This window comes from Rhincodon typus, chromosome 29, assembly GCF_021869965.1.
Source record: "Rhincodon typus isolate 14 chromosome 29, sRhiTyp1.1, whole genome shotgun sequence".
In the NCBI taxonomy this organism is placed as follows: domain Eukaryota; kingdom Metazoa; phylum Chordata; class Chondrichthyes; order Orectolobiformes; family Rhincodontidae; genus Rhincodon; species Rhincodon typus.
This window is the reverse complement of record NC_063360.1, coordinates 2,594,247-2,607,168: the sequence shown is the minus strand read 5'-3', so window position 1 is coordinate 2,607,168 and position 12,922 is coordinate 2,594,247. Positions and strand designations below refer to the sequence as shown.

Below are 12,922 nucleotides of genomic sequence, written 5' to 3'. Positions count from 1 at the left end.
CAGACATGCCTGTCTGTGCCCCTAACTAGCTAGTCTCCTACCACTTGGACTTTGCCCATTCTTGCTCTACAGTAGAGCCAGTTGTGGTGCTACAGGCCTGGCTGCTGCTGTTATACAGCCCCCAAACCCCCGAGAGGCTATCGCCCAACAGTACTTCGTTACACCTGTTAAAGAAGGAAATAACCACAGGAGACTCCTGCACTGCCTGCCTCGCCTGGCAGTCATCTGACTGAACCTGCAGTGTGCCCACCTCCCCATAAGTAGTATCTATCACACTCTCTACCCGCTGTGTGTCCAATTGCCACTCCAACCAAACTACATGGTCTGTGAAGAGCTGCAGCCAGTCACATTTCCTGCAGACATAGTCATCAGGGACAGCAGACTGCTCCTTGATTTCCCACATCTGGCAGGAGGAGCACACCACTGTCCTCACTGCCATTGCTGCCCCTGTACACTAGAAGAGAAAAGATTCTTCCCTTGCTTACCTTTCTCATCAAAACTTAGTAATCATCTAAGCCCACACTTATACCAACCAGCAGTACTTGCACCATACAGCAGCCCCTCTCAAAATGTTTTGTTGGTAATTTCTAAATAACTGGTTACTTAAATTACAATGCAATCTTTACGAACTGACCCAAGTACCTTCTAGGCTACAACAGCCTCTCAATATCTGTTCTTAGTTACAAAGGATGAGAATTCTAGAGGATTTCAACTTCATCAATATTAACTGGGATAGTAAAAGTGTGAAAGGCTTAGAGCAGCCAAGAATTTTTAAAATATGTCCAGCAGAGCTTTTAAGCCAGAACTTAAAATCCTACAACATAGGGGGCGGTGCTGGGCCTAATTTTAGGGAACAAAGCCAGGCGAGTGGCAGATGTGGCTGTGGGACAGCATTTCAGTGATAATGAACATAATTCAGTAAGATTTAAGATAATTATGGATAAGGTCAATGAGAATGGAAATGACAGCTCTGAACTTTTTGTGAGGGGTGGCAGTTTTTAATAACAAGGCAGGATCTGACTAATGTGGACTGGGAGCAGCAATTTACAAGAAAATCCACTTGGCAGTGGGATACAAAAAGGTAATACTGTAGTAACAGTGCACGGCCAGCATGTTCCCAGAAAAGGTGAAGGGTGGGATTAACAAGTGCAGAGAACCCTGAATGTCAAGGGACGTATGAGACTTTAAAAAAAAAGAGAAGGGAATCTGATGGTAGATACCAAAAGGCTCAAACAGCAGACGCCCAAGGAAGAATATAGAAAGTGCAGGGATTTGCATAAAAAATAAATTGGAGAACAAAGGACCTTAAAAGACACTGGTGGCTAATGTTAAGGAAAATCCAAAGGAGCCTTAAAAGTGTATTAGAGCAAGAGAACAATCACCAAAGTGGCAATGTGTGTGTGGAGCTGGAAGACTTAGCTGAGATTTTAAATGAGTACTTTACATCTGGATTCACAATAGCGAAGGACACTGGTTTAGAAATCAGAGGGCAATGCTAAATACTTCAACAAATTTGCATCAAGAGGTAGGGGGTATTAACATTTTTAGCAGCCTTGAAAGATGGCTAAATTCTCAGGCCCATGTGAGATGTATCTAAGGCTGCTATGGGAAGCCAAGGAAAGAGACTGCAGGGACTAAAACATGAATTTTCAAATTCTCTCTGGCCACAGGAGAGGATGCCATAGAACTGGAGGACAGGTAATGTGGTACTATTGTTCAAGACAGGTAACAGATTCACTGACCTGTAGTTTGCCTAATATCTGTGGTAGGGAAATTATTGAAAACAGTTCCAAGGGACAAAATCTCTCTCCCCTTGGAGATGCAAGGTTTAATAAAGGATAGTCAAAATGACTTTGCAAGGGGGAGATCAGGTTAACAAGTTTGATTTAATTTTTCCAGGTAGTGTCTAGGTGTGTAGATCAGGATAGTGCAGTTGATGTAGTCTACATGGATTTCAGTAAGACTTCTGACAACCAATCTGCCAAGCGAGACCATAAGAAGCCAAGTGCCTAGGGTATCCACAGCAATCTGGATCTGAAACTGGCTTAGAAATAGGAAGCAGGTGGAAATGGTCAAAGAATGTTTTGAGATTAAAAGCCCATGTCCAGTGGCATACCACATGGCTCAGTGCTAGGTCCTTTGGTTTGATGTGCACATTAACAATCGATATATAAACATAGGAAATATGATCAGTAAGTTCACAGTGAAGACAAAAATTGATAGTATGGTAAATAACAAGGAAGAAATCCTTAGATGGTCTAGTTAGATATCCATCTCTGACAGTATCAGTAAGAGTGGCCATTGCATAGTCCTTACTGAGATGATGTCTCTCCTTCACATTGAATCTTGTGATCCCTACAGTGTGGAAGCAGGCCATTTGGTCTATTGAGTCCACACAACCTCTGAACAGCATCCCACCCAGACCCATGCCCCTACCCTATCCCATCTCTGTAACCTTGCATTTGCCAAGACTAACCCACCTAGCTTGCAAATCCCTGGACACTTTAAGCAATTTAGAATGGCCAAACCACCTAACCTGCACATCCATGGACTATGGGAGGAAACCTGAGTACCCGGAGGAAACTCATGCAGACACAAGGACAGAATGTGCAAACTCCACACAGACAGTTGCCCAAGGATGGAACTGAATCCGGGTCCCTTGCTCTGAGGCAGCAGTGCTAACCATTGAGCCACCACGCTGCCCTAAGAATACCCTCCTTCATGCTGTGTGGCACTATCACTGTGCTGAATGGGACAGACTTCAAACAGATTTGGCAACTAAAAATTGGACATCTACGAGGTGCTGTGGGCCACCTACAGCAGCCGAATCATATTCCAACACAATCTGCAACCTCACGATCTGGTACATTCCCCATTTCAACCGTTACCATCAAACCGGAGATCAACCCTGGCCCAATAGACAGTATGCCAGGTGGTGAACCAGGCATTCCTCAAAATGAGTGGCAAATGATGAAGCTACCAAACAGAACTACTTCCATGACAAACAGTATAAGCAGTAAGAGCTAAGCAATCCCACAACCAACAGATCAAATCACACCGCCACATCCAGTCATGAATGGTAGTGGACAATCAACAACTCAATAGAAGAGGCAGCTCCACAAATAACCCTATCTTCAAATGATGAAAGAACCCAGCACATCAGTGCAAAAGACACAGCTGAAGATTTTTGCAAATATTTCAGCAAGTGCCAAATGGATGACCCATCTCTACCTCCTCCAGTGGTCCATAGCATCACAGATGCCAGTTTTCAGCCAACTCAGTTTACTCCATGTGTTATCAAGGCATGGTTGGAGGCACTGAATGCCACAAAGGCTACAGACCCTCACAAAATTCTGACAATAGTACTAAAGACCTGTACTCCAGAATTTGCCACACCCCTAGACAAGGTGTTCTGGTACAGCTACAACACTGGCATCTACCCGACAAATGTGGAGAAGTGCCCAGGTGCATCCTGAGCAAACAAAAAAAAAAGGACAAACCCAAGCCAGCCAATTGTCTGCTCTTGATCATCAGTAAAGTGATAGGCGGTCTTATCAACAGTGCACACAAGCAACGCAAGGCTCCTTAGCAACAACCTAATCACTAACACCCCTTTAACTCAAACATGACCAAGTATGGCATCAAGGAGCCCTAAGAAAACTGGAATCAATGGGAATCGGGGAAAGAGACTCTACTGGCTGGAGTCATAGGAAGATGGTTGCAGTTCTTGGAGGTCAGTCATCTCAGCTCTAGGACAGCTCTGGAGGAGTTCCTCAGGGTAGCAAAACTGGAATCAATGGGTATCAGGGGGCAAACGCTCCAGTGGTTGGAGTCATACCTGACACATAGGAAGGTGGTCGTGGTTGTGGGAGGTCAATCATCTCAGCTCCAGGACATCTCTGCAGGAGTTCTTCAGGGTAGTGTCCAAGGCCCAACCATCAATGACCTTCCCCCCAGCATAAGGTCAGAGGTGGGAATGTTCATTACAATTGCACAACGTTCAGCACTATTCGCACTCTTCAAATATTGAAGCAGTCTACGTTCAAATGCAGCAACCCTGGACAATATCTAGGCTTCAGCTTACAAGTGGCAAGTAACCTTTGTGCCACACAAATACTAGGCAATAGGAGATAATCTAACTGCTGCCCCTTGACATTCAATAGGTGTTACCATCACTGAATCCTCCACTATCAACATCCTGGGACTTACCAGTGACCAGAAACTCAATTGGACTCACCACATAAGTACAGTGCTTACAAAAGCAGGTTAGAGCCTTGAAATACCGTGGCGAGTAACTCATCTCTCAACACCTCAAAGCCTGCCCCACCATCTACAAGGCACAAATCAGGAGTGCGATGGAATACATCCCAGTTGCCTGGATGAGTGCAGCTCCAACAACACAAGAAGCTTGACGCCATCCAGGGCAAAGCAGTGCACTTGACTGGCACCACAATCACAAATGTCCACTCCGTCCACCACTGACACTCCGTTGCAGCAGTGTATACAATCTACAAGATGCACTGCAGAAAGCTGCAAAAGATATTTGGACAACACCTTCCAAACCAACAATTACTTCCATCTCGAAAGACAAGAGCAGCACCATCCAGACTTGGAAATATATCATAGTTCACTCACTGTCACTGGGTCAAAATCCTGGAATTTCCTCCCTAGACAACATTGATTACAGTGGTTCAAGGCGGCTGCTCACCACCACCTTCTAGTTGGGAACTAGGGACTGGAAACAAATGCTGGCCAGTCAGCGAAGCCCATATTCCAGCAGAGAATTTTTAATTTTATTTTAAAACAATAATAAATTAAATTTTAATCCAGAAAAATATAAGGCGTTGCATTTTGGGAAAATAAGCAAGGCAAGGGAGTAAAAGTTAACATAGTTACAATAGTCTTAGCAGACCATAAGACACTCTCATTCGAGAGACAACTGGTGGTGGCTTAATCTCGGGCAAGGGGAAGAGGTTGAGAAGGAAAGTCCTTCACGACAACCTCAAACAATGCAGGAGCTGAACCTACGCTACTGGCATCACTCTGCATCACAAACCTGCAGTCTAGCCACATTGAATCGGTAAGACTCTACTAAGTTCAGAAGAGGGAGGAGGACCTGGGCGTGCATATCCACTGATCATTAGCTACCTGCCATGCTGCATTCAATGTGGTTAGTGGGCAGATGGGATACTTCCTTTTATCAGTCAAAGTGCTGAATTCAAGAGCAAGGAGATTATGACGGAACAGTATATAATGCTAGTTCAGCCACACCTGGAGTACTGTGCGCAGGTCTGCTCATAACATTATGGGAAGGATGTGGTTCCCTTTGATAGGGTGCAAAAGAAATTCACAAGGATGTTGTCTGGGTTGGAGCAATACAGTTATGAAAGGAGACTAGATAGGTTGGATTTATTTTCTTTAGAGCAGAGAAAGCCAAGTGGGGATCTGACTGAAATGTGCTAAGTTCTGAGAGTCACAGACGTGGTAAATAGGGAGAAACTTCCCCCAAGCAGAGGGGTCAATAACCAGAAGGCAGTTTTAAGGTAAGAAGGTTAAGAGGGGATGAGAATGTATCTGGAATTCTGTCTGACAATATGGTGGAGGCTGGAATCCTCTAAGCATTATTCAGATGAGCACTTGAAATGCCATAGCATACAAGGCTGAGGGCCAGGATCTGCAGAATGGGATGAGAATACATGGATGTTTGATGACCAGTGCAGACATGATGGGCTATACAACTTCTTCTCATGTTGCAAAAACTCAAACTCAATTACTCTACCTTTCACACAACTGGAATCTCTCGCAACTATGATTAACTGAATTAATAATATTCCACATGGCCATTCCACACCATGATACCAGTGAAATCCTAATATATTTTCTTCTAACAATGCAATGTCATCAAAAAAAGTTATTTACAAATCAAAAGTGTTTGATGATATGAGCATCATAAATATCCTGTAGCACTCCAACTGATCTTGGGACTTCTTTTGGAAATACTTTTATAGGTGACCGGAGTAATCTCTGTTAAAATGCAAAGTCCCTTAGTTAAACAATGTTCTGACGTATTTGTAAAATTACCAATAAAGAAACTTGTAAATCCTGCTGTTTTATAATTTCACACATCAATATTGCAATTTACTGATAAATCTGTGATAAGTTAGGAATCGTAGACATTCTTGTGCAAACTCATCCACAACACAGATTGACAGCTGTTTCAACAGCCTCCATTAGCACAGAAATAGAAGGCTTAAAAAAGTCAAGGCTGCAACCCAATCTGAAGGTTCAGCTAACTCAAACTATGAAATATAGTCTACAACTCTGACAACCGCTTACAGTAAAGCCTGTAGCTCACTCCCAGGTGTCCATTATTATATCTATACAATATCAAAATCCCTTAATTAGACTCCAGCCTGTATCATACTGTTGGGTATCCATTATTCTCAATATTTACTTCTCAAGTAACATTACCAAGACAAATTACCCGATCATTGTCTCATTACTGTTTGTAATATTGTGCATGCAAATTGGCTGCTACATTTCCTAGATTAGAACAATGACAACAGCATTTATTTTATAAAAAGTTGGAGTTGTATAACATCTACAGCATAATAAAAAAACTCCCAAGGACCTTCACAGGATCCACAGAAAACAAATTTACAACAAGCCACAAACAGAGATACTGCAGATGATCAAAAACTTGGGGAAAAAAAAGAGGTAGGGGAAGGGTGGAAAGGTTCAAGGAAGAAATTCCACAGTTTAGGGCCCAAACTGCTAATGGCATGGCCACCAATGATGGATCAGTTAATATCAATGCGCAAATCATCAGGATAGAAGATGTGCTGATGTTTCAAAAGGTTCTATAACTGAAAATGATTATAAAGACAAAAGGGGTTGGGTGAAGAGACGTCTCAAAAGCAATAATTAAATTCAAGGAGTTGCTTTACAAGGGTGGCAACGTAGGTCAACAAGCTGGGACTCTGGTGCAAGTACAAGTACAACTCCTAAAGTCTCAGAGGACCATAGGGTGAGGGGGGTGGGAGGAAAAAGGAGGAAAGAGAACTGGTGGTGGTTAACCTGAGGGTTATCACGCCTCAAGTGCAGGGTTTTTAAAGTTTTGGCAAAGACCTGTAGCTCAGGTTGTGGGTGAGGTTGTTGACGCGCTCTCCGAGCTGGCTTGTTCTCGTTCAGATGTTTCGTCACCATGCTAGATAACATCAGCAGCAAAACGGCACGACAAACTCTCCTTAATATTAGTACACTCAGACAATGAAGGCCATCAGTTTAACTGGAACAATAGTAGCCCAAGCCAAACAGACACGCACAGGAATTCCTAGAGGCATGGCTCTCCACCCATAATGCAATCAACAAATATATAGAATTGGACCCCATATACAAACCCATACAGATTAAAACCAGAAATAACATTACTCACCATGACGGACCAAACAGTATAAATTCCAAGCAGAGTAGAATAACATTGCTTCATCAGAGGCTCTACTGATGATGTCACCGAGCAGGAGTACAAAACATCTGAAAAGAACAAGCCAGCTCGGCGAGCAAGACAGCAACCTCAGGGCAGCAGGAATTGAAACCGCGCTGCTGACATCACTCTGCATCGCAAACCAGATACCCAGCCAAGTGAGCTAACTTACAACAACCCTCTCCTCCACTAAGGTCACCATGAAGGACCTACCTTCAACTTCACCCCTCATGTTAAGCCCACTATTAGTCACTTCTTTTTGATGAAACAGCAGCCCTAATGTTCTCTAAGACAACGGTGACTCTACCTCTAACTGATGTAAGCAAGGACACAGGAAGCAGTAATGCAGACAATCTCACTTTCAAAAAGGTAGGAACTGAAATACTTGTCAACAGTGAATTAGAATTTCATTTCTAGCAGAACATGAGCTGATGCTAGATATAAATAAGCATATTAGTGATGGCATGGATGAGACTGGATACACATCCAAGGCTCAAATGTGTGACAATAGGTTTGCCAACACTAGTTGAGCCTTTGATGGACGGAGTCAGTAGCTCGGAAATCAAAGCAAAACACAACAGATGCTGGAAATCTGAAACAAACTAGGGAACAAAGTGTGCAATGGGACTGAAGTTAATTTCATCTTCTCAATATTTAATTACGTTTCTGATAATCAAGGACATTAAATTATCAAGTGGCTTAGTCAAAGATATGGAGGGATAAGAAGAGATGGCAATTCAGTAATGTTGGCTATCAGCCTATAAAGTGGAAAATAACACTTTTTAAGATGATGTTACTAAGGAAGCCAAGGGACATTAGGGGCAACAGTGAAGTCAAGAAGCTATTGCAGGTTATTATCTAGCTACAGCAGGTGGATAAGAACATATTCTGACCAAGTGCAGTTTCAATCCAGGAAGGTGATCTGCCAAAAGATGCAAACAGATCAAAGAACACAAGTAACAATAGGTTATTTTGCCACCAATGCCCTTGATGAGGCATTTCAGTAAGGTGGCAGAAGTAAAAACCCAAAGATGGGTTTCAAACATGGAAGGATGAGGAAAGATGGTCATGCATTTGGATTTTGAAGAGAAAACATGTTTGGAGATGGAACCATTAATTACAACCATGGAGAGGTAAATGGGATGACCTTTTGCAAAAAGTGACAAAGATAACAGGTTTGAAGGACAGACTGATGTACTTCGTTGGCTATGAAGCACTTAAGTCACAAACTGAAGCTGCAAATTGTGCTATCATTGAAACTCCTCAGATTCTTATGTACAAGCCAATCAGTAAATAACCAAAGCTGACTTTTTTTTTTAAAAATCCATCTCAGGAAGAAAAACAAATTGACTACACAACTTCTAAAGTGAACAGTGGGCTACATATCACAAGTAAGATATATACCCAATGGGATGCTTAGTTTCTGAAGACAGGCACGTCTGGTCTTCACATCCGTTACACTGCACAGAGATTAGATCGCTCCTCTAGGATACCCTGAATGCAAAACTTAATTGCACAAGCAGCTGGAAGTCAGCTTTGAGTTGAATGAAGATGCACCACCTCATTTACACTGTATAGTGAAACAGAGAAATAGATATATTCTTGATTCATTTATGCAAACTCAGTCTAATTTTATAAAGTTGATTACTATGTACACACGAGCAGGAAAACCCTTTCCAAGGTATGGATACAATTAAATCATTCAGGTGTCACTCCCATATATTATCCCGAATTACAATAACAATGACATTGCTATGGAGGGAACGTGTTACCTATGCATCTGCAGTCTGAAGGTGCGATGTATAAGGATAACTTTATCCAAAAAACATACCTCTCTGCACTTGCGAGCTCAAAAATCAAGATATTCAGAGAGAGAATTGCCAGGCATATAATAAAAAGAATCCAAGCTGCAGTAAAAATATACGTTTTTTTAAAAAATGCCTGGAAATTGCTCATTACACAAACCTTCTCCACTCCACTCAAATGGCAGTATGACTGTAGAAGTTGGTCAAAGCTGAAGATTTTTATTTGAAGTACTTTCACAATACGTGTAATCACCAATTTTGCCCGGACAAAACATGCACAGGGTCAATAGTCAAAGGGAATACACAAATAGAATGAGGCAACATCAGAAGTTAAAACACCTCCAATTTTTCTGGCAGTATTTGCTGGGGCTCAGTCTCACAGGTGGCAAGCTCCAACTCCTACTGAGATATGAATCCAGTGGCACGAGTACCTTACTGAAGCAGTCACTTGACCTCACAAATCCACATATGATGTCAAGTCTACGTCAAAGCAGAGCTCAATCCTGTTCATGGATGCAAACATTTCAGCAGGAGTTACGGCGCTGAGCAACCGAGGAAGCGTTGATCCAATCTTCCCCTTCCCCGGTTTCAAGAAACAGATTATCAGTAGGACCCCAAATTTTGGTCTAGGTCTGATTAGCTAAAGTACAGGCCTGGGAATAAACCACAGAAGGCTGTCTGCTGTGCTTGACTGAATAATGGTTCATGATCTACTTATTAGCTAAGTCACTGGGAAGGTTTGAAAAAAACTAAACATAAGAGAATCAGTAGCCACTACCTTTCACCATTCATCCATCTGCAATCAATGCATAATTATCCTTGAATGATACAACATACAATAATCCCATCATTCCTGCACCAGCTCTCGCCATGAGCAATCTCCTTAGTGTCATTCTCCCATGAAAGCTGCACATGCTTCATTTTTTAAATAGCAATCCAATTTTGAATATGAAAAACAGAGTTAACGTTTCAGGTCCGGTGACCTGAAACAGCTCACCGGACCCAAAACATTAACTCTGATTTCTCTTCACAGATGCTGCCAGACTTGCTGAGCTTTTTCAGCAACTTCTGTTTTTGTTCCTGATTTACAACATCCACAGTTCTTTTGGTTTTTATTTGCTGAGTCTGGAGTCATACATACACTAAATTAGACAACAATGGCAAATTTCCTTCCCTAAAGAACAAATGATCCAGATTTTTTAATGCCACTCTATAGTTTCAGAAAACCTATGACTGAGACTAATTGTGAATTCCACATTTTTAAAATTGAATTTAAATTGGGATTTGATTGCAAGATCTGAATCCGTGTAACAGAAACACTGACCTGGGTTTCTGTAAATTATTAGACCATCGACTTTACCACTATACCACCACCTCGTACAGGCACAACTGAGCATCTATATACACAAAATTGTTTGAGTTAACAGATTGACTCAAACAGTGTTAACAAAAAGTAAAACATGTGTGCCTGTTCAGTCTGGCTACAAATTCAAACATTTAAAAAACATCAGTTTCAATCTAACTTCTGTAATGCCCCACTCATTCTCACTCCTTCGGCTTCAATGTTTTCACTTTACAGATCCAAAAGACTTACTGAGTGCCTCCACTGACTCTGAGATGGTTCACATTTCTGGTATTCATTTCCTCCCCATCACATCAAAACCAATAAAAATAATCCAGAAGTTTTAAAAAGGTTATACTAACATCTCTTTGCCCCATATGGTCACCTTTTGAACCTTCAGCATGCTAAACTGATTTACTCACCTACAACACTTGCTCTCTTTACTACTTATTTCTACGTGAAATTAAATGTTTCTCACTATTTATACAATGTCACACCACTATAGCAATGAAACAATCGACATGCTTCTGTCATTACAGTTTAACAGTTAGTTTGCAAACAGAAAGTGCCCGTGAAGGGCAACTTTCTCCGTTCACAGCCCGTCCCTCCCAAAAAAGCTGAGCACAATACTTCATCAAAAGCCAAATAACTTAATACGTTTGTTTTCAATACGACGGGTTATACAATCCGTGAAGGTTTACACGAGTTAATGTGCCCGACGGTTTTGCTCAGCAACGATTTAAGCAGAAGTTATACTTGGTTTTAAAAAAACGGTGGACTGCAGGAGCGTGCAATTATTCTTTGGAAAGTATTTCACACACAAAATGACATCTAAATAGCAGGCCCCAGACTTAACTACTCCTGCACACTTCACACTGACAACCACACTGCGCTGCTGTGTCATGGTTGTTTTGGGTTCGATCCCAGTGCAGGTTTAATGTTACTCTTTCTAATTTTGATGTATCATCCCTACGTCTTCCATTCTCTGCCCACCACCGTGACAAAGGTTTTACCAACAAAAACGGGTTTATTAAATCGACCAAAGGTAAAAAGTTCTCTCCCCACTCTCCTGATTAAACCCCGAGGGTTGCTTGGCAGGTGTAGGCTTCGACAGGCAACGAGTAAAGCGGCTATCTTGCTGGTAAAGGTAGGACAATCGGGTAAACAATCCCATTCCAGAGGTGTCGAGGGCGGAGTGGGATGATCCCGCGAAACCATTAGCCCCAGCTGGGGCTGGGGCTGGGGCTGGGGCTGGGGGTGGGGGTGGGGAGGGCCGGACCAATACTGACTAAGGGCGGCCTAGTGCAGCAAAGATCGCCGGAGTTTCCGAGGGCCGCAGCCAAACCTGTGCCAAACGGAGACGATAGAAAAGGAGAGGCCTGGTGCGAGCAGGCTAGCCTTGCACTCATGCTTCAGTGGTACGGGTGTCAGCTTCTACTCCAGAGCTAGGCCCCAGGGCGCCGCTCTTCAGTCCGCTCCCGCGGCCTGTTTCCAAATCCGCCACGGTCTCCTGTCGCCTTATCCGAGCCCTCTCACAGCCCTCTCCAACTAACGGTCGGGGCTGGAAGCATTGGCGTTGTGCAAGCCAGACACACTTACCGTCTGCTCGGAGTCGATATCTATGCGGAAGGTTTGCTGTTGGAGGGTCTTCAGCGTGATCTGCATCGTCTCCCGCTCTCCGTCTGTCTAAGCCCTTCCAGCCACTCAGTCACTCGGAATGTCAGCGTGCGCGCCCCTGGAGCGTGCTCGCGCCCAGAAACTGCATCATCACGCTAGGGGCGCCGGATAGGGATGACACGACGTCGATGCGTCATCGACGATCAGCCGACTGAAAAGCTGGATGTCCGCTGTATCCAGACTGCGCATGCGTGCCTCTGGTACCGCCCCCTTCAGACACGTGGTCGCCACCATGTTGGTGATGGGAAAGATAGTTGGGCTGGGTAGGTCCGCCAACTTGAATTTGACATGGCGTATTTCTGTCATCGCAGGCCGCGTTGGGAGCATTGGCACCGACTTTTCATTTGGTCAATTGTGCTGAAGAGCTCGGCATTTACCTGCCAAATCGACAGGGTTAAGGGAGCTGCACAGAGGATGCAGTGCGCGGTGACGTAGACGTGTGGGACGTTAACACGCGGCTGCTGCAGCTTGAAAGGTCCCCGGATTGTCCAAGCTCACAGCAGGGAATGGGAAATCACACCACCCTTACACATTGTCCGAGTTCACCGCAGGGAATTGGAAATTACACCAACTTTACACATTGTCCAAGCTCACAGCAGGCAATGGGAAATCACA

General features: G+C 43.4%; 1 protein-coding gene across 2 annotated transcripts in view; it reads right to left on the bottom strand.

The window, feature by feature from the left end:
- Positions 1 to 12,438, bottom strand: part of LOC109927430 (UV excision repair protein RAD23 homolog B-like) — a 37,944-nt gene extending 25,506 nt beyond the window's left edge. Inside the window, exon 1 of one of the 2 annotated variants that reach the window (XM_048614098.1) lies at positions 12,230 to 12,438. In XM_048614098.1, the coding sequence (XP_048470055.1) occupies positions 12,230 to 12,295 (66 nt within the window). In that variant the 5' untranslated portion in view covers positions 12,296 to 12,438. The remainder of the gene's footprint in view (positions 1 to 12,229) is intronic. The other variant, XM_048614097.1, reaches the window with a different exon arrangement.
- Between the last annotated feature and the right edge of the window lie 484 nt (positions 12,439 to 12,922).